The sequence below is a fragment of the Trichosurus vulpecula genome, chromosome 2 (genome assembly GCF_011100635.1).
Source record: "Trichosurus vulpecula isolate mTriVul1 chromosome 2, mTriVul1.pri, whole genome shotgun sequence".
NCBI classification, from domain to species: Eukaryota; Metazoa; Chordata; class Mammalia; order Diprotodontia; family Phalangeridae; genus Trichosurus; species Trichosurus vulpecula.
The window spans coordinates 223,043,095-223,070,506 of NC_050574.1; the positions used below are offsets into that span (position 1 = coordinate 223,043,095).

At 38.6% G+C, this 27,412-nt stretch overlaps 1 protein-coding gene across 1 annotated transcript in view; it reads left to right on the forward strand.

The window, feature by feature from the left end:
- Positions 1-6,800: 6,800 nt before the first annotated feature.
- Positions 6,801-27,412, forward strand: part of BBS5 (Bardet-Biedl syndrome 5) — a 29,730-nt gene continuing 9,118 nt past the window's right edge. Inside the window, exons 1-8 of the mRNA XM_036746250.1 lie at positions 6,801-6,945; positions 9,163-9,245; positions 14,101-14,166; positions 15,021-15,070; positions 15,681-15,808; positions 19,022-19,157; positions 21,700-21,795; positions 26,403-26,465. Of these exons, the coding sequence (XP_036602145.1) occupies positions 6,887-6,945; positions 9,163-9,245; positions 14,101-14,166; positions 15,021-15,070; positions 15,681-15,808; positions 19,022-19,157; positions 21,700-21,795; positions 26,403-26,465 (681 nt within the window). The 5' untranslated portion in view covers positions 6,801-6,886. The remainder of the gene's footprint in view (positions 6,946-9,162; positions 9,246-14,100; positions 14,167-15,020; positions 15,071-15,680; positions 15,809-19,021; positions 19,158-21,699; positions 21,796-26,402; positions 26,466-27,412) is intronic.

A 27,412-nucleotide genomic window follows, 5' to 3' on the forward strand; every position in this document is an offset into this window, starting at 1 on the left:
GGGAATGGCTGAACAAGTTGTGGTATGCTCAAACTGTGCTAGAGCATTCCAAGTTCATATTGGTCTGATCAGCCACAGTTGGACACGCTGAAACTTGACTCTGGCATAGCGATGTCATTTTGGTCTGCTTTGAGAACAAAGGACAACAACCAACAATATGAATGTAATGGAATACTATTGTGCTATAAGAAATAATGAGCAGGTGGACTTCAGAAAAACCTGGAAAGACTTATATGAACTGATGCTGAGTGAAATGAGAAGAACCAGGAGAACATTGTACACAGTAACAGCCACATTGTTTGATGACTGACCTCAATAGATTTAGCTCTTCTCGGCAATACACGGATATTAGACAATTCCAAAAGACTCGCAATGGAAAATGCTATCCACATCCAGAGAAAGAACTCTGGAGTCTGAATGCAGATGGAAGCAGACTATTTGCTCTCCTTTTGTTTTGTTTTGTTTCTTCTCTCTCATGGTTCCTCTCATTAGTTGTAATTCTTCTTTAAATCATGACTAGGGTGAAAATATGTTTAATATGAATGAATAGGTAGGGCCTATATCAGACTGCACACTATCTTGGGGAAAGGAGAGTTGAGGGTGGCGGAGAAAATTCAAAACTCAAAATCTTACGGAAGCGAATGTTGAAAATTAAAAATTAATTAATTACTTATATTAAAAAATGTTTATCGACTAACTGAACAACACTGTAAGGGAGGTGATATTATCACCTCCATTAGAAGGAGCAGAGAGAAGCAGAGGTTAAGAGATTTGCCCAAGGTCACACATCTATTAAGTGTCTGAGGGAGAATTTGAACACACACTTCCTGACTTTTAAATCCATTACTTAGCTGCCTTTTCTGTCATTCCACACAAATTATTGCAGAAGAGTAAGGAGGCTGCACAGTCCTAAAGGCCATTTTGTATTTTTATTTGTTTCATAGGCTGCTGGTCAAACACTTCATCTCCAAGTAGCCAACCTACTGCTAATAAATAGTCTTTCCTCACTTAGCTAGGCTAATTCATTCAAGGAACAATTTTGAGCAAATCTAGCCCTAAGTAAGATTATGAATTTTCTTCCCTGACTTTCTCTCCATCAAGATCTTCTAGTGTTGGGAGTAACATAGAGGAAACCTGGAATTGTCTTGGATCATTGTCTTGATCAGAGTAGCTTAAGTCACAGTTGATTATCCTTACAATATTGCTGTTACTGTGTACTATGTTCTCCTGGTTCTGCTCACTTCACTTTACATCAGTTCATATAAGTCTTCTCAGGACATCTTCCTTTGAACAAACCTTTCCTTTCCCTAAAATAAGGAACATTCTCTCCCATATTATCTCCCTATTTGTAAAGTTGAAATAACACACATACAGCTTAGCATTTCTGCTAGCATACAAGGTTTTATAGTAGGTAAATGTGAATGTAATTGAAAGCAACAGGTACAAAATCAAAGCTGGCTCACCCAGTTAATCAGGAGAGGTGAATGTAGCTTTGCTAGGCAGTAGAGAAATCCAGATGAATCTAGTACCATGAGCCAGATCTCAACATCTAGGAACTGTAGGGTGTTGGTGCTACCACTCAAGTTCCAACTATATCACAGAATGAATTCAGTCCAGATTTTCTGATAGGCCTTGCTAGAGTTTCTCTCTCAGCATGCTGCCTGTTCCTAGGTTGTAACCTTTGTTCTTTCTACATAGTCAACTCTCAAGTCCCTGTTCCTGCTTAGGAGCCAAGGTCATAATCTCCCCCAAATCTCTCTCTCTCTCTCTGCCCCAAAAGCATGCTTCCAGAAGAAATAAATTGCTGTGAACATACAGTTCAACAATCAATTAACAAGTATTTATTATTTTCTATGCCAGGCAATTTGCTTGGTGCTAATCAAATCAAAACAGTCTCCACTTTTTTTCTTTTGCAGGGGTGAAGGCAGGGCAATTGGGGCTAAGTGACTTGCCCAAGGTCATACAGCTAGTAAGTGTGTCATGCCAGATTTGAACTCAGGTCCTCCTGACTCCAGGGCCAGTGCTCTACTCACTGCACCACCTAGCTGCCCCCACTCTCCACTTTCTTTTTTTTTCTTTATTATTTATTCATCTAATATTTTTAGTTTTCAGCATTGATTTCCACAAGAGTTTGAATTACAAATTTTCTCCCCATTTCTACCCTCCCCCCCATTCCAAGATGGCATATATTCTGATTGCCCCATTCCCCAGTCAGCCTTCCCTTCTGTCACCCCACTTGCCCCTATCCCCTTTTCCCTTACTTTCTTGTAGGGTAAGATAGATTTCTATGCCCCATTGCCTGTATATCTTATTTCCTAGTTGCTTGTAAAAACTTTTTTTTGAACATCTGCTTTTAAAACTTTGAGTTCCAAATTCTCTCCTCTCTCCCCTCCCCACTCACCCTCCCTAAGAAGGCAAGCAATTCAACATAGGTCACATGCATATCATTATGCAAAACCCTTCCACAATACTCATGTTGTGAAAGACTAACTATATTTTGCTCCTTCCTATCCTATCTGCCTTTATTCAAATTTTTCCCTTGACCCTGTCCCTTTTTGAAAGTGTTTGTTTTTGATTACCTCCTCCCCCTATCTGCCCTCCCTTCTATTGTCCCCCCTTTTTATCTCCTTTCTCCTTCTTTTTTGTGGGGTAAGATACCCAATTGAGTATGTATGGTATTCCCTCCTCAGGTCAAATCTGATGAGAGCAACATTCACTCATTCCCCCTCACCTGCCCCCTCTTCCTACAGAACTGCTTTTTCTTGCCACTTTTATGCGAGATAATTTACCCCATTCTATCTCTCCCTTTTTCCCTCTCTCAATATGTTCCTCTCTCATCCCTTAATTTGATAATTTGATTTGATTTTTTTAGATATCATCCCTTTATATTCAACTCACCCTGTGCCCTCTGTCTGCTCCTTTGGCTAGAACACAATGATACGCAATAAACCAGGAAGGTAGGTTGAGGCAAGATTATGAAAGACTTTAAATGCCAAACAAAGGAGTTATTATTTTATCTTAAAGGTAACAAGAAACCACTGTAGTTTTTGAACTGGAGAGTGACATGGTCAGATTTGTGCTGTAGGAATATCAATTCGTCAATTGTGTGTGTAGAGGATGGATTAGAGAGGGGTGAGAAATGTGGCAGAACATCAGTTAGAAGCTGGTTGCAATAATCCATGTGAGAGGTGATGAAGGCTTGAACCCCACTGGTGGCTGTGTGAGTAGACAGAAGGGGACACACTCAAGAAATGTGGAGGTAAAAATCTACAAGACTTGGTAGCTGACTGTGGGGAATTGAAGAAAGTGAAAAGTTACAGATGACTCCATTGTTGCAAACCTTGGTGACTGGAAAGATGGTGGTACCCTCAACAAAAATAAGAAACTTAGAATGAGGAAGGAGTTAGAGGGGAAAGATAATGCATTCTGGTTAAATATGCTGAATTTCAGGTGCTTATGATATATCCAACAGAAAAGTGCCAGCAATTCTTGATATAGAATCAAAGCTCAGGAAAGAGAATAGGAATGGATACATGTCTGGAAATCATCTGCATAGAGATGAAAATTGAATAAGAGGGTAGCTGCTGCTGTTTGTCCTTCATTCTTGAAGAGAACTGATGATATCACAGTGTGATGTCTTGACTGGTGAGTGAACTGGATTTAAGTAAGGCAGAATTGCACAAAGTTGTCAGCTTCACACTTTCTTCCTGAGTCATCGAAGTCCAGTGGCAAGACAAAAGTCAGGACAACTGTCAATGGCCCAGGATGAATTGGATGACCTTGGCTTCTTTGATGTCTGACAAAGCTCTAAGCACTCTACAATGCCTGCTTTAGCCACCTTTGTGGCATTTGGAACAAATTGTTCTCATCTGTCCATTCCACCCAGGGAAATCTTTACATGCTTGGATAGACACCCCACAAACTGGGCTTATGATCTGTTGGTTACCCTCAACCTGGTTTAGTCCATCTACTGTGGCATCAGCTTCTTTACCAGCACTGTGCATGCTACAGCTTCTTGGAGCCACAGGTGAGAGTTGAGCATCAGATGGACACCAAAGGTGGATGAGCAACCCTGAAAAGTACTTGGCAAGACCTCACAAAAGAGGTACTAGGTTCCAATACAGAGGCCTGGGGTGCACTTATAGTTAGGAGTCAAGATATAAATGCTGTACCAGCAAAGGAGACTGGAAAAGAGCTTTCTTCTTAAATACAAAAAGGTCAAGGAGCCTTATATTCATTAAACTACATCCATTTTCTTACTATTCCCAAAACACTAATAGCCCTCCTTCTTCCTAAAAGCACCTTCCCAAATGTCATTCAAACATCAGTAATCCAGATGTCCCCCTTAGTTGTTTACTCTTGTTATGAAGTCATTAACATAAATCATTATAATCCCTGCTGGGCAGGTTAGCTTCAGGCAAGTACCCCTAATCCTTGGATTCATTCTGGGTTCTGTTGACCTTTATCTCTTGGCTGAACCTATTATTCTTCATTATTAGTATTTCTTCCCTCTTCATTTCTTCAGTTCATCCCAGATCCCAGATGATCAAACATCAATCATAGGATCCTAGATTTTGAGAGAAATGATAATTTCTCTATTGCATTTAACAATTTGCTATTGAATTAAGACCAAGGTTTTTTCCCTTTTCTACTTCCTCATCCAAAAATCAACCAATGCGGGAAATCTTTCTCAAAGACTTACAAAGGATGGCTAAGATCTAATCAAAGACAGTAAAAGAAATTCTAAGTTTAGGCAATGGATGGGTTCCTGCTCATTTTTTACTCAGACAGGCCTGGGAAAATGTGGATTCTCCCTTTTGTTAGACAGATGATATAGAAATTGAAAAGTCTCCTAGACCAAGATTTGGGTGCTCAGTGTCACATGCCTCAAGACCCTCGTCTTAATATAGCTCACCTCTCATTGTAATGTTCATTTTCTCATTAATTGTTAACAAATTAGTTGATTGCTACCCTCAGAAACACCCACTTTTCCAAGGGCATATTAGTTGTGAGCTCACCACCACAAGGGTCTGTGGCATTTGGGAGTACCACTGACCTCTTTTATTAATAAAATGCTAGCATTATTCATAAAAAGATTACCCAGAAACTATGTCTCTCAACTTTTTAAATGTCATCATTTGGAGCTGGAAGGTACCTTAGAGGTCACTTAAAATAACACCTTCCTTTTACAGATGAAGAAATAGGCTTAGCGTGGGTAAGTGATTTGCCAAGTGGCAGGGCTGATATTTGAACCAAGATGCTCTGACTAGTATCCTGACTCCTTTGCACTGTATCATTCTGCCTCCAAGCCAGGATTAACTAAGGAAAGGAATAGAAGCCTTAACAGCTTCCATTGAGCCATCAGGTGCATTATCAAACTTCGTGTCCCTGGATCTGAACCAGTTCTTTTCCAGGTCCATGCAGTCCTTGGCCTTCTGTCACCATAGGACTGGATCTGTTTTGGGCAGCATTCAAACCCTACTCCGAAAGATCTTCATGTGCCCTCCTGACTGCCAATTTATTCAATTCTCTATCCTGACTCCAGTCTGCCCTCCCCCCACCACGATTCTATAAACTCGACTTCATCCTCATTGAATTTACCTGGATCCCTTTTCCAGATAATTTGATAAATGAATCCTCGCTAAAGTAATTACGAATCGCTAACAATCTAGTAATCTATTGTGTAAAAGAATGCGAGTGTGGCGGGAAGGGGAGAGCGACTTTCTGGTCCAAATGAGTCACTCTAGCAGTGGGAATTTCAAGTACAGAGGCTTGCTGGCAGAAAGGGTTATTTTGGGATTACTGGGAGAGGGGGGACAAGAATAAGGCAGAGGAAGGACAATGTAGTCAAGAGACTGGGAGAGGGAGAAAAGAGCTTTTTAAATGTTTTGCTTCAAGTTTCAGCACGCTATGGAAGAGCTGACTTTTGTAAAGAGGATGTGGCAGGAAGGAAGGGGAGAGCTTTTCCTTAAACAGAAATCGTTTTAACTCTCTCCTCAAATTCACTGGGGAGCTTGGATGTTATTTTGAGGAAAGTGAGGCTGCTCCTGGGTAGTAGGGAGAAAAGCAAAGAACTAGGTAATTACTCTTTAAATTTAAAAAAAAAGCCTATAACATATAAAACTTTTTTGGTTTGGTCTATAGCCAGAATAAAGGGAAGAGGAGGGTGTTATTTCCTCGTGACACCCCATTCTTCATATTGCAGGCGCCTTCCTTCAATTGATTATCCCCAAATTATCCTGTATATATCGTTTATTTATAATTAGTGACTTGCACGTGTTCTTTTCTATTAGTCTATGAGTTTCTTGAGGGAAGGGAAGTCTTCTTTTCTTTGCATTTCTAGAGCTTAGCACGGGACCCGGCACATAGCAGGTGCCTAATACATGCTTAGCACAGTGCGTGGCACATAGTAGGAGGTTAATAAATGCCTGTTGACCGACTAGGCGACAAGATAAAGCTATTACAGTCTCGGATTTCCTAGAGGATTTGAACTTCTGGGAATTAATGGAGCCGGGGCGGAGAGAGAGAAGGATTTTGGTAGGGAAGAGTGGTCTAAGGTAGATGAGAGCTGGCAGGTTGCAGAAATAGCTGGATCTGGGTTAGCAAAAAGCTTCCAGGTGGCAAACTTCAAGCCCAGTGGCAGCGGGAGGAACAAGCAGGCAAGCTCCAGCAGCCAGGGGCAACTCAGCCAACCAACCCCGGCGACCCGGAGAGCGGAGAAGGTTGGGGGGGGGGGGGCGGGGAAGAGGGTTAGGAAAGGCGCAGGCTCAGTCTCTCCGGAAGCTTGGCTCCCGGCGCTCGCCGTAGAACCCGAGATAGAGGGAGACGGTTACCTAGGAGCCGAAGGGAAGCGGCCCTGGGAATCCCGCCCGAGGTCTAGGCTGCCATGTCGGTGCTAGACGCGCTTTGGGAGGACAGAGATGTCCGGTTCGACGTGTCCTCTCAGTGAGTAGCAGACGACACCCGAAAGGGCCGGGGTCTCCGCGGTTTGCAGGGGGGTGGTCACTGCCCCAGAGGGCCCCGGAGGTGGGGTGGGGGGATGTGCGGGGCGCGTCCGAAGGTCCGGCCCAAGGCCCCCAGATAGCCACAGCCCCTGGGAGAGGCCAGAACTGTCCTGGAGGCCGCGGGGCTGCCCGGACTGGGCCTGGCTCCTACTGACCACCCCCCGGGCAGTGAGTGGAGCAGGAACCTCCAGACCGCAACCGTTGCTGCCCGGATCTCTCAGCTTTCTATAGTAAAAGCATCTTAGCAGTCAACAGGCATTTATTAAGCGCTTACTGTGTGCCAGGCACTGTGCCAAGGAAGGGGCAAAGGCAAAAGGCAGCCCCCGCTCTCAAGGAGCTCATTCTAATAGGAGATACGGCCAGCAAGCTATGCACAAACAACCTGTATACAGGATAAATTGGAGATAATCAGCGGAGGAAAGGTGCTAGGATTAAGAGGGATTGGGAAAGGCTTTTTGTAGAAGGCGGGATTTGGTGGAGATAAGGAGGGGGAGAATTCTTAGCAACAGATTGGATATAGAGAGAAGGGAACGAGAGAGTGAAGATGTGACACCTAGGTTGCAAATCCCGGTGACTAGAAGAAGAGTAATAGTACCCTCTATAGTAGCAGGAAGGTTAGAAAAAAGAGGAGAGCTTGGGGGGAAAAGATAAAGAGTTTGGTCTTGGACATGTTGAGTTTAGGCTGTCTTTAGTAATCTAGCTTGAGATGTCTGTAGGTAGCTAGAGATGATATTCAGGAAATTAGGAGAGAGGTGAATCATTAGCACAGAAATGATAGCTGAAGCCATGAAAGCTGAGGTCACTGAAGAAGAAAAAGAGAGCCAAAGATAGAGTCCTGGGGGATACCCACAATTAGTGGGCATGACCTGAGTGAAGACCCAGTGAAGGAGACCAAGAAAGAGAGATGGGACAGAAGGGAAACCGGGAGAGTTCAGTGTCGCACAACCCTAGAGAGAGGACAAAAAAAAAAAGAAAACAAAAACAAAACCTTCCCAAGGGCTCAAGTCAATGCTGGGCTACTACAACAACCTCTCAGCTGGTCTTCCTGCTTCCTTCTTACCCCATTTCAACTCATCTACACTAATCTTCTGAAAGCATCTTTCAATAAATTATCACAAAATCTTCCATTAAATATTATCAACAGGAAATTCATATTCTATAGGCAAAGTCTCTCCATAATTTAACATCCCCTAACCTATAGTACTCCCTAATCTGAAATCTCTGTTCCAGCTGAGCCACTCTCCCCATAATCCCCTGAGCATACCTGGATCATTCCTACCTCCTCTGTTCAGTCGTATTCTTCTCCCTTATTGCTCCCTTCCAACTTCTCAAATTCTACCCATTTTTCAAGGTCCAACTAATATCCTACTTCCTCTTTTTTGTGTCACTGAATTTAAAAGTGGGAAGGAATTGCAGGGACAACCTAGTCCAACCCATACCTAAAAAAATCCCCACTATAATATACCTGATAAGAGGCCATCCAGTCTCTCTGTGGAGACCTCCAGTGACAGGGAAATCTTAATACTTCCTAAGGCAGCCCACTGCCCTTTTGAGCAGCTCTAATTGTTAGAAAGTTTTCCCTGCTATCAAACCTAAATGGACCTCTCTGAAACTTCTACCCGTTGCCCATCAGTCTGCCTTCTGGTTCCCAAAATACTCTAATCCTTTTTCTCCATCATAGCCTTTCAAATATTTGAAAGCAGCTATCATATGTCCCTTGTGTCTTCTCTTCTCCAAGCTAAATGCCCCTTCCTCTTTCAGCCAATCCTCATAGGACATGAACTCAAAGTAACTTTTTGATTGTCCTCAGATATTAATGTTAAATAGCATAGGACCAGACAGAGATCACTGGGGCATCCTGCTGATAAAATCCTGCCAAGTTGACATTGAACCATTTTATCTTGTAATTATATACTGCCTTGCATTATCACTTCATGTGTCTAGGTATTGTCTCCTTAACTAAATTCTAAGTTCCTGAAGGACCATGACTACGTCATCACTTTATTTTGGATTTTGTACATAGTAGTCATATTGTTCCTATACACACATATTGTTCCTATAAATGAAAGCATTATAAATGATTGCATTATTTTTAGATAAAAGATTGTAATATATTTCCATTGGTACTGGAAACTTAAGGACTTTAAATTTATTTTAGACAAATGAAAACAAGACCTGGAGAGGTCCTTATTGATTGTTTAGATTCAATAGAAGACACCAAAGGAAACAATGGGGATAGAGGTGAGTACATTTACTGGTATTAACTTATCTTTGATGTTTATTTGTTTGATTTGTTCGATCCTCTGAGCTGAATTAAATTTTATTTAAATGCATTTATTTAAAAGTGTGAATTAAATCAATATGAAACAATATTATTGTTTGTATTTAACTTATTTGACTATTTAGTTCCTTTTCTGTAATACTTATATACATTTCCTTAAAATGTTCCCCAGTGTGGTGTTAATAGGAATGGGAAGATCTTTCCCATTCATTAATAGGCCCATGTGACCTGCTTTGAGCCTGAGTCACATGGAAGCCTGAGTCACAAGAACCCGAGTCACATGGAGCCTGTGGTGGGAGGAGCTTGCCTAATGGAGCAGGAGCTGAGAGAGAGTGAGGCAGAGCAGCTAGTGTGAGTGAGACAGGAGCATTTTGGCCTAAGGGAGCTTGTTTGTGGAGAGGCTTGGGGATGCAGGTGCTCCCTGCATTGGTAATGCGTATAGACTTCTTTGTTGCTATGGTGGATTTGGCCTTCTGGTGTTTGAATAAATGTCTTGGTTTCATTTTTGGAGAAGAAAGTGTGTTATATTTTGCAGTTCAAACCTAGAAATACACCTGCATATTCATAGCAGCTGCTGTGGGTATTGCATTGGTGATACATCCAGTTTTCAGGTAACTTTGAGAGTAAATTATACAGTATATGTATACAGTGACTGTCTAGATAATATTTTTATATAGTATGTCTATTTGTATAGTAATGATATCTATTATTTATCTATACACGTAATATCTATATAGTAATCTATATATTAACAATCTTTACTGCAGCTAATATCTATATAATAATAATAATAATCTTTATTCATATAGATTATTTTATCTATATGATCATTTTTATCTACTTAACTATGCAGTAATATCTATCTCTACAGTAGCTATATGGCAATAATAAATTTGAATATTTTTTACTTAAGGGAGTTGAGAATATATTTTCCACATAGATAATTCATTGCCCTCTTTTATTCTGCTAAAAATCTCTGTTGTGTGACTTCTATCCTTTCTACCCAGTGACCTAAGTGGGTAGTATAACATTTCTTCTGTCCATACACATTTATTGAACATCTGTCATGAGCAGTGCATTGTATTAAGTACTGTTGAGGCATGATTAAATTTATCTATGCTAAGTAATGTAATTTGAGGACTTGCTGTCCTTGCTGTCAAACCTTGCTTTCCACTCCCTCATTCCCATCCACCCCACCCCTAAACTTACAAAGTCCTATTCCAAATCTGGCCGCTCCTTCCACTATGTTCCCTAGAAGTCCCATTCTACAAATTTCCATTCTTCCTCCCCACTTTTTCTTCCATCTACTAGCACTCACTGAGACTTCACGCTCCTGTCCCCATGATACTAAATTCCTGACCATTCTTTTCACTACTGACTGTAGCTTTATCTTCTCTTAGACTTCCAACTCAATGATTCCAATGAGGGAATGCAGATTTCGCCTTACTTCCCATTTCTACTTCCAGACCCTCCCTCTACAGATATTACTCAGCAGTCTCTCCTCCTTTGTAGTTCATTCTCTTAAAATTTCTCACCCAATTCATATCAGGGTGGCCATTAATACCAACCAATATCCTTTTTTTCTCAATGAGTTCAGGACCTGGCTCAAAGTCTCACTTGTTTTTTCAATTTTTAAAAATGTATTTAGTATTTTGTTTTTCCCCAGTTACATGTAAAATCAATTTTCAACATTCGTTTTTAAAACTTTGAGTTCCCAATTCTCTCCCTTCCTCGCTTCCCACCCCTCCATTCCCCTACCTCCCACCCTCCATTGAGAAGGCAAGCAATTCAATAACAGGTTATACATGTGTAGTCATGCAAAATACTTCTGTAATAGTCATGTTGTGAAAGAAAATTTAGACCAAAAAAAAGCCCTCAAGAAAAATAAAATTTTAAAACGTATGCTTCAATCTGTATTCAGACACCATCAGTTCTTTCTCTGGGGATGGATAGCATTTTTTGTCATAAGTCCTTCAGAGCTGTCTTGAATCATGGTATTGCTGAGAATAGCTAAGTCATTCACCCCAATCATCCTAGGACTGCTCTTGAGGACCTAGAGGGCCATGTGTGGCCTCAAGGCCACAGGTTCTCTGCTCCTTTGACCTAAACCTATTCTTCATTCTCAGTGTGATCTGAAATCCCTTTTGCTGTTACTCTAGCTATACTACCCTCCATTCTCTTGTGGAACCAGTTCAATGTCACATTGCTCTCTACTCTTGAATCCTTATTCTCTGGTCATATTTCCGATAAGGTTTAGGGGTGCTGGGACCCCCAAAATGTCAGGGTACATGGCAGTGCCACCTGGAATGAGTTCACATCCTCAAAACAGACTTACTGGCTCAGTAAAATCCTGTTAACACCATCAAATGGCAAAGTTTATTGTGACATTTAAGTAGGAGACATAGTATGACATAGAAGGTGAAGTTCCTTAGGGAACTTGAAAGCTAATGAGGTTGATGCTAATGCTTATATGGAAAAGAGACAGGGAAAAGAATGCCAAGTATGCTAATTAGGTGATTGGGGTGGGATATGCAAATAGTCCTGGTGCTGGGCTGCTGAAATGTATGGGAGAATTCAGGGAGTCAACAGAGATAGCTTTGTTGAGGGTAGCTCTGTTCCAGATGCCAGAGACCGAAGTCCTGCCAGACACTGCTGTGCCTGGACTGATAGCTTTTATCTGAGGAATTACAGGGTCAACTCTGTATGTGCCTGTAACAAGGAGAGGATTTTCTCACAGGGGCCTTGCTGAGATTCTAGGTTGCTTCCAGAGACATCGTCTTTGCCTTTTTGGGTCCAGGTCCCATCACCCCATCATTTCTACTCACACATTGCCGTATCCCACCCAATCTTACTCCCACCATCTGCTTCCTTTTCTTCTACTTGTGCTGCTGAACAGAGTTAGAGGAAGTCACCAAACTGTGTGGTTATGAATTTACATTCTCTAATCTCAGCTGGTCCCTCACTGCAGCAAGGCAATCCTTCTACTCCTCCCTAATCGATTCGCTATTCTGCTCATCACAGCAGTTATTCCATATCTTCTCTTTTCTCCTCAAGACTCCTACCATCACATCTTCCCCTATCCCCAACCTAACAGCCTCACCTCATACTTAACTAAAAAAATAAAAGCCATTTTCTACAAGCTCTTTTTTCTCCCCTACTCCTTATCTCACATACCCATTACATTTTTTCAAACTAGCTCCTCCCTTACTTGAGTCTCTGATGAAGAGGTAGTCCTCCTTGCCAAAACCAAGCCCTTTTTTAGCTTTTTGGAAATATTTTAATTTTTCAAATTTATTATATTTTATTTTTTCCCCAATGACATGTTAAAACAATTTTTTAACATTTGGGTTTTTTTTAAGTTTTGAGTTCCAAATTCTATCCCTTCCTGCCTTCTTCCTCCTTCCCTAAGACAATAAGCAATCAGGTATAGGTTATACATATGCAATAATGTAAAACATTTCCATATTAATTATTTTGTGCAAGAGGACTCAAAAGAAAAAGAATGAAAGAAATAAAGTGAAAAATTGTATGTTTCATTCAATCTGTATTCAAACAATATCAGTTCTTTCTCTGGAGGTGGATAGTATGCTTCATCATGAGTGCTTTGGGATTGTCTTGGATCATTGTATTGCTGAGAATAGCTAAGTCATTCACAGTTCTTCATCTTACAATATTGTTATTACCATGTACAATCTTCTCCTGGTTCTATTCACTTCACTTTGCATCAGGTCATGTAAATCTTTCCAGGTTTTTCTGAAATCATCCTGCTTGTCATTACTTATAGCCCAATAATATGTAATCACACTCATATACCACAACTTGTTTAGGCATTCCTCGATCAATTGGCATCCCCTTTGATTTCCAGCTCTTAGCCAGCACAAAAAGAATTGCTATAAATATTTTTGCACAGATAGGTCCTTTTCCCTTCTTTTTTTTGGATGTCTTTGGAATATAGACTAGAAGTGGTATTACTGGATCAAAGGGTATGCACAGCTTTACAGCCCTTTTGGGCATGGTTCCAAATTGCTCTCCAGAAAGGTTGGATCAGTTCACAGCTCCTCCAGCAGTGCATTAGTGTCCCAGTTTTTGTACATCCCCTCCAAAATCTAGAATTTTCCTTTTTTTGTCATATTAGCCATTCTGATAGCTGCGAGGTGGTACCTTAGAGTTGTAAAACCAAGCCTTTTGTGTGTACTCTTGATCCCATTCCCTCCCATCTTCTCTGGCAGATTGCCTCCACTATCATCCCGTCTGTCTAATATGAAATCTCTTCCTATCAACCTGTCCCTTCCCTGCTTCCTACAAAGATGTCCAAATCTCTGCTGTCCTTAAAAAATCATCCCCAGATCCTATCATCCCCACTAGCAACCATCTCTTGCCCTATACTCAGCCAAATTCCTATAAATAAGCTATCTTCACTCAGTGCTTCCACTTTTCTTTTTCACTGTCTTCTAAACCTCTGACATCCTGTATGAGCTTCATCTGATGATATAACACCATGCCTTGAGTTCAGGAAAGCATAGTTAATTATCTGTAACTTTTTGAGTGAGGAAATGAATGGGTGGTATAGTGGGAAGACCTAGCTTTGAATCTTGGCTGTGAGTACTTATTCTCTACGAACCTCAGTTTCTTCATCTATAAAATAGGGATAATAATTGCACTGCCCACTTTACAGTAGTGCTGTAGATTATATTTCTATAAATGTGAATTTGTTACTGATAAATAGGTTGAGAAATCACAGATTTCTCATTTCACAGATGTATTACAAATTAAAATCTCTAGGCCAGCTAAACATTTCAGTTCTTTTTATTTCAGGTAGATTGTTAGTGACCAATTTGAGAATTATATGGCATTCTTTGGCCTTACCCAGAGTCAATATTTGTAAGTATATATTTTAAGTTAACTTAAAGATACAAAGTCCATAGAGTAAATTACTACATTCTCATAGCTGTTTATAACACCTAACAATATATTCAGTAAAAAGAACTTACTCATAAAATGCCAAGAAGTCTATAGAGTAATCAATCAAGTTTTCATCATATTACAAGCATAAATGTTTTTTCTGAATTATTTGAATTTTTTCTTCAGACAAATCATCTTTTCTAGAAATGTATATGGGATTAGGGCTTCAGGAAGGGAAGTTTGGGGGATTTTTTTAGAAATTAAACACTTGCCAGATGTCCTTTTCCCATCTCTCCAGAGTGATTCCTCTTTGTTTTGTGATTTTTTTTTGATACTCTCTTTTGACTTAATAACCTGTTTCCATTACCTACAAACAAGGAAGTTGTTATTTCTCATAACTACATAGTGGTAGGTAGTCATGATAACTCGTGTTTTTGATCTTTAAAACAATTTAAAATAATGTAATGTCTTAGGATTTGCCATTAATTATTGTATAATATTTTCTAATTTCCCACTATCCATTTATGGATTTTTTCATCTGGTAGAAAAATACCAAATTTCATTTAAGGATATGTTATGTAAACTATAAAAAAGCAGACTTTCCACATCCTGGATTTTTATTTTTTTAAGAAGGGTAAAATAAGGAATTCCACAATTGAATCTCTAGTTCTCCTTTTCCTTTAAAAAAAAGTATGCTGACAATAATTTATGAGCTTTAAAAAAACCTTCATTCCACTATATATTTGGTGTTTAAAAGTGTAGATGGTTGTACTTTTGTTTCTTGCCCTATGTATTCTCTGTTTAATTTACTTTAACATTTTTTTTAACTTTAGCTATTGGCTACAACTGCATAATCAATATTACAACAAGAACTGCTAATTCTGTGAGTATGAAAAGTATAAAACTTATTAAAGTTGTTAAAAATGTAACAGGCAATTAAAAGTCTTTTTTTGGTTTTTTTTTTTTGGAGGAGGGAAGGCAGGGCAGTTGGGGTTAAGTGACTTGCCCAAGGTCACACAGCTAGTAAGAGTGTCAAGAGTTTGAGGTCATATTTGAACTCAAATCCTCCTGACTCCAGGGCCCGTGCTCTATTCACTGTGCCACCTAGCTGCCCCTTAATGGTCTTTTCAATTTGTTAAAAATGTTGAGGCAGCATGGAGAATAGAGGAGAACTAGTCTCAAGGCCAGGAAGATCTGGGTTCAAGTCCTGCCTTGAACACATCCCAGCTGGGTGACCCTAAGCAAGTCACTTAATTTCTCTAAATTCTCAAGATGACAGCTTGCATTGGTAAAAGGAGCTTCCTTACCCGGGAGTCCTTATATCAGTGGAATTACAAGTCTAGTCCTTAACCATTAAATGTGTAGCAAAGATATATTTTAGGTCTGCATTATTTTAGATTTGTATTTGCATTTTAACCTAGTTTTTCACTGTTAACTAATAATTGCCTATGAAATAGAAACTATTAATAAGCATTAACAATTTGTCCTTACAGAAGTTACGGGGCCAGACTGAAGCTCTTTATATGCTAACAAAATGTAACAATACTCGTTTTGAGTTTATATTTACAAATGTGGTTCCTGGGAATCCTAGACTTTTTACCTCTGTCATTGCAGTACACAGGTATGGTTAAAAAAAGTTTTTGAATTATTAGATACTATTTAGTGACTTTGTGATATCAAGGCACATGTATTAAAGAAAGTGCAGAGAAGAATAGGACATCATTTTCCCAGAATAATAATGTGAAATAATATCCTTACAGGAAACCTAAGAAAAGGACATTTTTTCATCTCATTTGTAAGTTGAAACATTGAAAGTTTTTCCAAGATTCTTATTTGTCCACAAGTAGGTAGCTGATAAAGAGAGATGAAGAGTTGAATTAATATCAGCAATCTTGCTGGAAAACAGGAATTTGAGAGTGCTTTTCTCTCATAGAGGAGTGGTCCATTTTATTGGTTGTTTCTTGTTTACTTGTTTTCCTCAACTATTTGAATCAAGTTTAGCTCAACTTCAGTAAGCTCTCCATTTCATTTTGTATCTATATTGCCAAGCAATACAAAGATTTTAGTATAATATTAGCAGTAGTTTTGATAATTCTAAGGAAAGATGGCAATTTGAGGAGCCTCTTCCCCCCTCAATATCCACATGACAGTATACAAATATTATATGTATTTTCTATATAAGTAATTTATATTTTCACCACTCTTCAAGGGTACATTATTAGAGAGACATAAATTTCACATTTCTTGGCATATTACTGAAGTTCTCTTTGACGGTGATTTATAGTATATGGGTGGGTGGGTGGGGGTGTGTATCTGTGTCTGTGTGTGTCTGTATGCAACAAAGAAGTCTAATAATGTGAGGCACAATTTTATAGTTACATTTATATGATGTTGCTTATACGTAACTTCCTAGAATTTTGAAAGCTAAGGAAATCCTTTTATTGATATTGTAAAATTGCTAGCCAATTTATACATGCAGTAAAGCTAGAACTAAATATAATTCAGTTAATCAGAATCCTCATTTATCCAAATTATTGTCTTGTACTTATTCTTTGTCAGAAAAAGGGAAATGACAAGATTACATTAGGTATTAGTATTTTAAAGAAACATACAAAACAACTTCTAAGATATGTTTCTAAGTTAGTAGAGTGTTCAGTCCAGTTTCCTGTTTTCTGCATCTATATTATTACAATCATCATTGATGTTCAGAATGCTGATCCTGAGTCACTCTAAGATCCTGACTCATCAAAGAAATTGTACATTGTACTTACTAAGCCTGGAAAATGGACCAATGTATTCAACAATAGTTGAAATAAAAATGATTCTCTGATGAAACTTCAGTTAATGAGGAAGTACAGTTGACCATAGTGCCCAATTCCTTGAGACATCTGATTAAAGTTTTACTTTATTCTTTGTTTCATGGGGCAGCTAGGTGGCACAGCGAGTAAAACACCGGCCCTGGAGTCAGAAGGATCTGAGTTCAAATTCAGCCTCAGACACTTGACACACTACCTGTGTGACCTTGGGCAAGTCACTTAACCTCAATTGCCCTGCCTTCTCTTCCCTCCAAGAAAAAAAGAAAATTGCCTCTTATTCTTTGTTTCATTCATGGGTTCTAGCTGTGTGCCTAGCAATAGGGGAGATAAAAAAACAGTTTCTGATTCCAGGGAGTGGACCGTCCACTTGGGAAGAAAAAGTGTATATGCATGAAATATTCAAATATATATAAATATAAGACAATATGTAAATAATTTCCATTATATTATATCATATATCATTATATTATTATATAATATTAATATATTGTGTTATTTCTATTATATTAAGTATCCAAAGAAGTGATAATAAGTACTATGGGATATTCATTGGGTAGATCAATGTGGCCAGAATGGTTTGGGAAAGTTTTGTAGAGAACTGGGCCTTTCAGGATGAATGTGATTTGGATAGGTGGAGAAGAGAACGGGGCGGGGGGTGGGGAGGCACAGACAAAACATTATGAGCAAATACTATCGCATATTTACCAAGCTCAGTGGTAAAAAGCGTAGTTTGTTGAAAGAACAATGTAACAACCTAGTTCTGTGGTTTCAAGCCCTTTTAATAATAGAATAATATTCTCGACAGAAATTGGAACATCAGAAGAAGGGAGCTAGTCTGGAGGATAAATGTAGGATGGAAGAAAGGAAGGAAAGAAGCATATGTTAAGTATCTACTATGTGCTAAGCGCTGTGCTAAATACTTTACAAATATTATCTCGTTTATCCTCACACCCAGAGAAGTAGGTGCTTTTGTTATACCTATTTAATAATTGAGGAAACTGAGGCAGGCAGGGGTTAAATGCTTGCCTAGTCACACAGCTAGTCTGAAGTAACATTTGAACTCAGGTCTTCCTGACTCCACACTTAGCTGCCTCTGTGTGTGTGTGTGTGTGTGTGTGTGTGTGTGTGTATGTACATGTGTATATGCACATGTGCATACATATAATATGTGTGGGAATATATGTATATGCATGTTTGTAAATATAACAAAGAAAAATAAAAGCTCTATATCTATTATATGTAAGCTGCCTTTTTATGTCCAGAAAGTAATATAGAGGTATACATGGCATAATGGAAAAAATTCTGGCCTCCAAGTGTCCTTAACCCCTCAGTCCCCGGAGAACTTTACGAAACCACAGCACAGTACCTGGCACACAGGAGACACTTAATTAATGCTAGTTGACTGACAAGTCTGCAAGTTGCAGAACGGTTGCAGATCTTCCATGGAAGGATTTTCTTTACCAGGAATTCCTTATACTGATGAATAGTTCGTGCTGTATGATGTATTATTAAGAACATTTGAGGGTTTTTTTGTACCTAAAATTTAGATGTTGAAGATAGCCACTACTAAATTTGAACACAATTTTTTAAACATAAAATAGAAAAATGGTCTGCCGGTAACTTAAATTTCTGGTTACTAGTTGTGTGATCCCAAGTATTCTAGTTCCATCATGCTAAGATTAGCTCTAATTTATCTCGTATATTTCTTCTTCTAAATAGTTGTTTGCATGTTCCGTCCTCCCTTAGATGGAGCAGGAATTGTTTTTGCCTTTCTTAGTATCTCCAGTGTTTAGCACAGTGCCGGTATAGAGAAGTCACTTAATAAATGCTTACTGACTGACTACTAACCTTCATTGAAGCAAAAAATAAAAACTGACTTATAAAGCTGGTTAGCATCTACATTATTTATGCAATGTAGAAAATAAAGATGTCATTATATCAACAATATTAGACATATACAAATATAACTTTAAAAATTACATTTTCAGCTTTGCTGGCTCATTTTTTTTTCCTTGTAGAGCTTATGAAACTTCTAAAATGTACCGTGATTTCAAACTGAGGAGTGCATTAATTCAAAACAAACAGCTAAGATTATTACCACAGGAACAAGTATATGATAAAATCAATGGTGTTTGGAATTTATCCAGTGACCAGGTATGATTCCAGGCAAGACTTTAATAAAGCCTTTAATAGAGCCTTAACAGTCATTTTTACTTGGCTCATCTACTCAGATACTCAAATGGGTTTGCATCTCTTCAGTATAAACATTCTCTCCAACAGGCAGCAGCCCATTCCTGACCACCCACTCTGGGAAACTCTTGTCTGTATCCTTCTGTAAGTTCCCTACTAGGGTCTACCTAATGTGCTGAGAGCCTTCCTTGATTTCTCTTGACATTGCAAGGGTACCGCCACTCTCCATCAGTTCTACTTCACTGTTCCCATGTGACTAGACAGTTTCTTTTTCTCAGGCATTTCTTTGATGACATCCTTCATTCTGCTTCTTTTCCTGGTTCCTTGTGTTTTAGCTTATTCACCTCCACCTTGACCCTCTGGGTTACAAACTTTTTCGTTTCTTTGGAAACTATTGTCTCATAACTATGAAAGAAAACTGGAATAATATTAGTATTGAAAGCTGTTTCCCATACATATGTTAAAATTATATAGGATTCCTTGAAATATTGAACAACAGAGATAATCTTATTTGATAACCTATAATCACTAATATCAGATGAAACATAAAATAGGGAGACTCATGCCAGCCCAAAGTGTTTGCCACTGTGATGGAAGAGCTCCAGTACGATTTGAAAAATTCCATATAGATAGTGAAGCCCTCTGGATGCTCCTGTTTGCAGGTGACACTAGGTTGATTACATCAAATCCCAGAACATTGCAGAGATCCATACACACTTGAGAGTCTGGCCTAACTATTCACATTTGAAAAACCAAGTAGATAAAGATGATATATTACCCAAATCATAGGATGCAGTTGGATGGACAGCCTGTACAGCATGTCCATGTATCGTGTGCACGTATGTCATCTTGATCAGACCTTGCAAATAGACAGTGAATTGGGCCCAGAACTGAAGAAGAAGAGAACAGTTGTGTTATCTTTGGGAAATTGCAAAATCTCTTAATGACTCCAAACATCTTGAAAAGAAAATGTGTCCTTTCTTTGGCACACTGTTAAAAATAGAAGTACTATAGCACTTGTTACATACTAACATTCTGATTCTGTTTATTCTGAACATCCCCAACATGCAAAATTTGAATATATGAAAGCGGATAATATCTGCTATGATGTATTGTACTCTTGCTAGCATCTCCTACATTGATGATAATTCATTTCCTAGAGCATCCTGTGTGAACCCCTCTTTTACCCCATCCCTTTCTACCATCTACTATACTATATCTGTCTATCTGACACCTCTGTCGAATGTAAGCTCCTTAAAGTGGGAAACTGGTTTTTTCTTTGTATCTCCAGTACCTCACGCAATACCTTGGACATAGTAGGTGCTTATAAGTGTTTATCAGATTAAGTTGAATTTAAACAAAACAAAAATGTTTTCCTGTTGTTTCAGCAAGTCTTTAGGGGTAGCACAAATATTCATTTTCTAAGTGAGAGATAAAAAATATGTAATACTCTTTTAAGAAATGTTCCATGTGAAAATGGATTGAAATAATAATGACTTCAGGCTAATTACTGTCAAGGTTGAACATAATCCTCCGTAGGTGCCAATATGACTTTGAGAACTGTGTTTTGTGTCTTGTATCCTTTTCCTATTTTTATAAATCTGGTCATCCAAAAGATGACTCTTTAGTTGTTGGGTTGTTTTGAGACTTGAAATGGTAAACCCAAAAATGGATTGTCACATACATTTTCTTCTTTTTGTAAGCCAGTATGTAGAGAGTCATTGCGTTATAGGGGATTCAGTTCAGGACTTAGAATCCAGAAAACCTGTTTCAAATCTCGCTTTCCAGCCTTACTAGCAGCATGATGATGGGCAAGTTGCTTAAATGCTGTGAGCCTCACTTTCCTCATTTGTGAAATGGAGGTGATAATAATACCTGTGGAGCCTAACTCGTTGAGTGATTATGAAGTTTAAAATGAGACAATGTATCTAAAGTGCTTTGTAGGGGCCACTAGGTGGTGCAGTGCAATAGAACACTAGCCCTGGAGTCAGGAGGACCTGAGTTCAAATGCTGCTCAAACACTTACTAGCTATATGGCTGACCCTGGGCAACTCATTTAACCCCAGTTGCCTCAAAAAAAAAAAAGCACAAAGCACTTTATATAAATGCAAATTTTAAGGTGCTATACAAATATCATTTATTTTTAAGTACTGAGTTGGTTGGTTTGTTTTTTTTTTAATTTGCTTTTAAGAATTTTAGACTATCAAGCTGGATGCTTTCAGAATAAGTATTTGGGTAGTCATGGTTACCTGGGAGAAAATTGTATGCTCTAGTTTTTGGTGGCAAGAGCCATAAAGTATCCCTGGTGGACTTTGGGAGGTTGTCACGTATATTTTTCCTCTCTTACTTTCCCATAATTTTCCTAACATCCTGAGACCTGAGTAAGAAAGTTGTGATGTTGCTGACTATAAAACTTAAGCATTGTTTACAGAACTATTTAGCATAATTCAGAATTTTTTTCAGCTTATGGATTCTAATCAATGCATATCTTAAATTGTTTTTATAGGGAAATTTGGGAACCTTTTTTATTACTAATGTGAGAATTGTTTGGCATGCAAATATGAATGACAGTTTCAATGTCAGTATACCATATCTCCAAATTGTAAGTATGCACATTTTGTTGGCCCTATATTAATATAACTTAACATTTTATTATTTCCTTTTTATATTTTTGTAAATACTAATATATAATTATAAAATCCAAAAAGGATTTTATGATTTGTTTTAGACTAGTTCACTATTTCCTTTTATATTTTTTAAAGTAGTAGTAGTTTTCACTTTAGAATGCCTACTTAATTATGATAAAAATGATCATGATTTGCTTTTTCAACACGGGAAAAAATCCAAATATTTACATAGAATAATATGCCATTATCACTTAGCATTCTGGGAAAAAGTAAAGTACGTTGAAACTTTCAAATACTCCTACTTACCATGAAGAGATATTATAAAGTGGGCCTTTCTTCCCACAACTTTCTTATAGGGTAATATAAGATAACCCCATGGCATGCATGGCATGCATATGTAGCAACACACACACAATTATTTGCATGTCACTGCCTCTCATACATGCCTCGTTCTCTCTTTTGACTCTGCCACCACCCTGGTTCAGGCCGTCATCACAAATAACCTCAATTCTTGCAATAACCTTCAGATTGTTCTCCATGCCTCAACTCTCCCCACTCTAGTCTGTCCTCCACACAGCTTATCAAATTGATCTTCTAAAAAATAGCTCTGACCATATTACCCCTCCCCGATTCAGTTAATTCTAGTAGCTCCCTATTATTTCCAGGATCAAATATAAAATCCTCTGGTTTCAAAGCTTTTCCTAACCTGGCCTCCCCCCATCTTTCCAGTCTTTTTATGCCTTGCTCAACCCCAGTGACTCTGCAGTCCAGTGACACTCACTTTCTTGATATCTCTCACTGAAGACACTGTCTCCCAGTTCCATGCATTTTCACTGACTCCCCCATTCCTAGAATTCTCTCCTCTCTCACCTCCATCTCCTGACTTCCTTCTAAGTTTCAACTAAAATCTCACCTTCAACAAGAAGCCTTTCCTCCTTAATGTTAGTGCCTTCCCTCTGTTGGTTATTTATCCTATATACATTTTGTTTTTACGTAGTTGTTTGCATGTTATCTCCCCCATTCGATTGTGATCTCTTTGGGAATAGGACTGCTTTTTGTCTTTCTTTTTATCTTCACCAGTTAGCACACTACCTGGCATGCAATTGCTGTTTAACAAATGCTTGTTGACTGTCTGCCCCAAAGCAGCTTTAGGTTAGAGATGAGCTCTTTGCATACTCAAAACCTGCAAAGATGGTAGAGTAAGAGAAGGCAATATAGCTCAGCTCTTCATCAGAATTTCTCCAACAAAGACTTAGAGCACAAGACCAAGTAGTAATTAGGAAATCCAAGGAGAAAACACAGTCATTTTTCCAGCCCAGGTCTACAGGCCCTAAGAACTGGTCTAGCCAGAAAGGTGCTGCACAGAGCCTTCCAGCCAAGGGACTGAACTAGAATCTGCAGATGTGTACCTGGAGCAGGAAGTGATCCCAGATCCAGTAGGGACAGAAGCCAGCTGGCAGTTCTTTCACTCTGATTTCCAGAACTGGGTAGCAATTGAATATGGACTGAGGAGATAACCAGACCCTATGTGCTGCTGACCTGCTGTTGGTACCAGATACTGGGTTCTGTCCCTAGAGAAAGGTCTTTAATTCAACTACCAATTCTGTCTGAGACCTACAGCTGTTTTAACAAGGTAGGGAGCTCATACCTAGAAGAAGCCTGTAGTTCTGTCACCCTGAAACTTTAGAGCTTTCCAACTAGCCTACAGGGGCTTGGTTCAGCAGCAGTCCACTGGTGCTCCAACCAGTGAGCCTACAGTTGTGTTGCCTAGTCCCAAACCAAGCTTGCAGAGCTTCTAGACCAAGAGGACAGTGATCATACTTTTTCCTAAATCAGACTGCTTTGGCCCTACAGAAAGCTTTCAGGTCCCCATACTTAGTGTTCCCAAGACCCTATGAAAAGACAGCATTCAGTATCTAGAGAAAGTAGCAGTAGGACCCCAAAGATTACACATCAAGACCAAATAAGGCCCAGAGATTCCCTCCACAAGTTTGCTGAGTCTGGCCCTAACAAAAAGTTCCAATTTGAAAAGTAAGGCTAGAAGAATGAGTAAATAATGAAAGATTCCTTCAGTGAAGAGCCTTTCTGGTATCAGGGACATCCAAAACACAAACACAGAAGCAGATGACTCAAAAAAATCTACAATCAAAACGTCAAAGGAGAACTATGGACATAAGGTCAACTAGATTCCTGGACAGTATAAAACAAATGTTAACAAATGATTTGACAAATGAAATGACAGTGCTGGAGGAAAAAATTGGAAAAGAAATGAGACTTTTGAAGGACAGGGAAGAAGAATTAACAACTTTGTACAAGAGGTACAAAACCTCACCCAAATAAGACTCGTTGAAAAATAGAATAGAAATATTAAAAACAAAGTTAAAAAGTTGAAAATACAGAAGAAAATGTCAGGTATCTTATATCAAAAACAAGTGACCTGAGAAACAGATCAAGAAGAAATATTTAAAAATCATTGAATTACATGAAAGCCATGACAAAAAAGGGTGTTAAGATATCATATTTCAATAAATCATGAAAGAAAACTTCCTATGTCTATTAGAACCCAGAGGTCAGAGTGAAAGTAAAGAAGCAACCAGTCATCCTCCTGAAAGAAACTCTAAATTTAAAATTCCCAGGAACAAAGTAGCCAAAACACAGAGCTTCCAGGTATAGAAAGGGAAAATATTGCAAGTAGCTGGAAAGATTTCAAATCCCAAGGAACCACAGTCAAGATCACATATTTGGCAGCCACCACTATTAAAGAGAGAGAGCCTGGAATATAATATCCCCAAAAAGTAAAAGATCTAGGCTCATGACCAAGTATCAAAGAAAAAATGTTAATAGTGTACTCTGTGTTTTAGGTACAATTGTTTTAGGAAACAATTTTATTTACCAGTTTTCTGACTTAAAGAAAGGTGAGCAAATTAGCATAGGGTCCCTCATGGCCTCTGATGAGTCTCTTTGCACTAAAAAAATTTTACTTGCTATTTATAGGAATTTTGAACAAAAGAGGCTGACAGTGTGTTAAAATACAGCTTGATGTTAAAAATGTCTCAGAAAATAGTTCAACAACAAAAACACCATCCCACTCCTTTTTGGACAACTCCCCTCAAAGAATCAATGGGACTCCACCTTGACATGATTTCAATAGCCTTTCCCTATGGAGAAGAGTATGTTTTGGCCCAGATAGCTTCAGGGGAAGGGAAACTGAAGACTATCTTTAGATGAATAGTAGTCCTGTGAATTCAGGTAAGGGGAAGGCAATAATATTATTTCCCTAAGAAAATTCTTAGCTTTTTGTCCTACCCAGTTTCCTACAAGGGGTTTTAGGCTGGAGAAAACATTATTTCTTAATATTTTCTGTTTTATCAAAAAAGGTTTTTAATATGTTTCCATACAAGAATAACCAACCTGGCAAAACTGAGCGTAGAAAAAAATATGGTGGTGGTGGGGAGGGGGCGGGAAGAGGGTATGGTAGACTTAGAATGGGGTTCTAATGAAATAACAGACTTCCAGGCATTCCTGACGCAAAGACAAGAATTTAGTAGAAACCTTGTAATACAAACACAGGAGTCAAGAGAAACATAAAACAGTAAATACAAACCAGTAGTTTCATTCTGTCGGGGGAGATAATACAAGTGTCTCCTCAGAACCGTAATAACATCAGGGGTTATAAAGAGAGTTAAGCATGACAGAGCCTAGGAGTGGTTTCGTTGCTTTAATTATTTTAACAGAAAAAAAGGAAAGGGAAAAAAGAATACACTAGGGACGAAAGAAACCAGAAGGGATGGGGGAAGTAAGTGGGGAGGAAGAGATTGAAGGTACTTTCATCTGAACTGATCAGAGGAACATAGCTGGAGAAATAAAGCATTTATTAAACATTTATTATATGCTAGGTACTATGCTAGGTTGGGAAACAAAAGAAAACTATGACCTGTGTCCCTGTAACCTCTATTCATTTGCTTTAGCTCTGTCATCTAGAGCCGTTTATAGTAACCCTAACACTACACAACAGCCCTTTACATGTTTGAAGTAACTATTATGATCCCCAAAGCCCCTTCTTTCTTTAGGTAAACATGCTAAACGTCCTTCAGATTATAAGAAGGGAGGAGGAAGCACATATCCATGTGGATCACTTCTGCCAAAGAAGCCACAAAAAGGAATGTCCCTCAGGCACTAACAGATCACTGGGCCCTGATTCATTTTTTCAAGTTTTAAGTACTGATTCATGACACAGTCAGAAACATTTTTAGGAAATTGTACATTTTTGTGGTTGGTGACTTTTACTGGCTTTCTTCATTTGAGAATTCTATTTGATCATTGATATTAGTGTGTTTTCCATACTAATTGATTTCCATGGTATAATAATACAAGGAGAATTTTTTTATCACTTAGATATTGGTGGTTGTATTTATCATGCTGCATTTATTGTATTTATCATGTTGTAGTTATCATTTACCATGAAAAAAATGGAATTATGGAATTAAAATCTTAATAGGATGACAGAATAGTAAATGTTAAAGTCTTTTATCACCAAATAATCAAAAAATGCATTTTTGTTTCTTTTTCATTTTATAACTAGCGTTCTATAAAGATCAGAGATTCAAAGTTTGGTTTAGCACTTGTTATAGAGAGCTCTCAACAGGTAAGATATTTAATGTTTTTAACATTGTGTTTAATAAGTACAAGATATTTGTACTTGTGACAGCCTAGGTCTAAGGGTTTATTAATAATATAATATGATACTAGTCACCAGTGGGGAGCACTGGTAAGGAAGGGATTATCTATATGTGTAAAGTTATATAGGAAGACTTAAGTCTTATTTAGATGTTCCCAGAAAAACAATAATACTTGTTAGGTTAAGAAAATATTATGTGGGTAGATCTTTTTTGGTTAGGTGTCATTTAAAAGGATTTTATTATCTCTCATTGTACAAGTTTTTATGCCTTATTTATCCCAACTTCCAGTAGAGATTCATTAAAGTAAAATCATTATTTGGGCAGCTAGGTGGTGCAGTGCTTTGAGTGCTAGGCCTTGAGTCAGGAAGACACATCTAATTGAGTTCAAATTGATCCTTAGACATTAGCTGTGTGACCCTGGGCAAGTCACTTAACCCTGTTTGCCTCAGTTTCCTCATCTGTAAAACAAACTAGAGTGGGGGGGGTAGTCTCGAGACCACATGTGGCCCTCTAGGTCCTCAAGTGTAGCCCTTTGAATCCAAACTTCACAGAACAAATCCCCTTAATAACAGGATTTGTTCTGTCAAGTTTGAATTTAGTCAGAGGGCCACACTTGAGGACCTAAAGGGCCACATGTGGCTTCTAGGCCACAGGTTCCCCACACCTGAATTAGAGAAGGAAAAGACAACCCACTCCATTGTCTTTGCCAAGAAAACCCCAAATGGGGACACAAATAACCAGACATGACTAAAAATGACTTAGGAAATCACAAACACACACACACACACACACACACACACAGACACACACACACACACACACACACACACACACAGACACACACACACCCCTACACCTACACACCTGTATTTTCTCTCTAAATTCAGTCCCAAAACCTGAATGTCTGCCCATT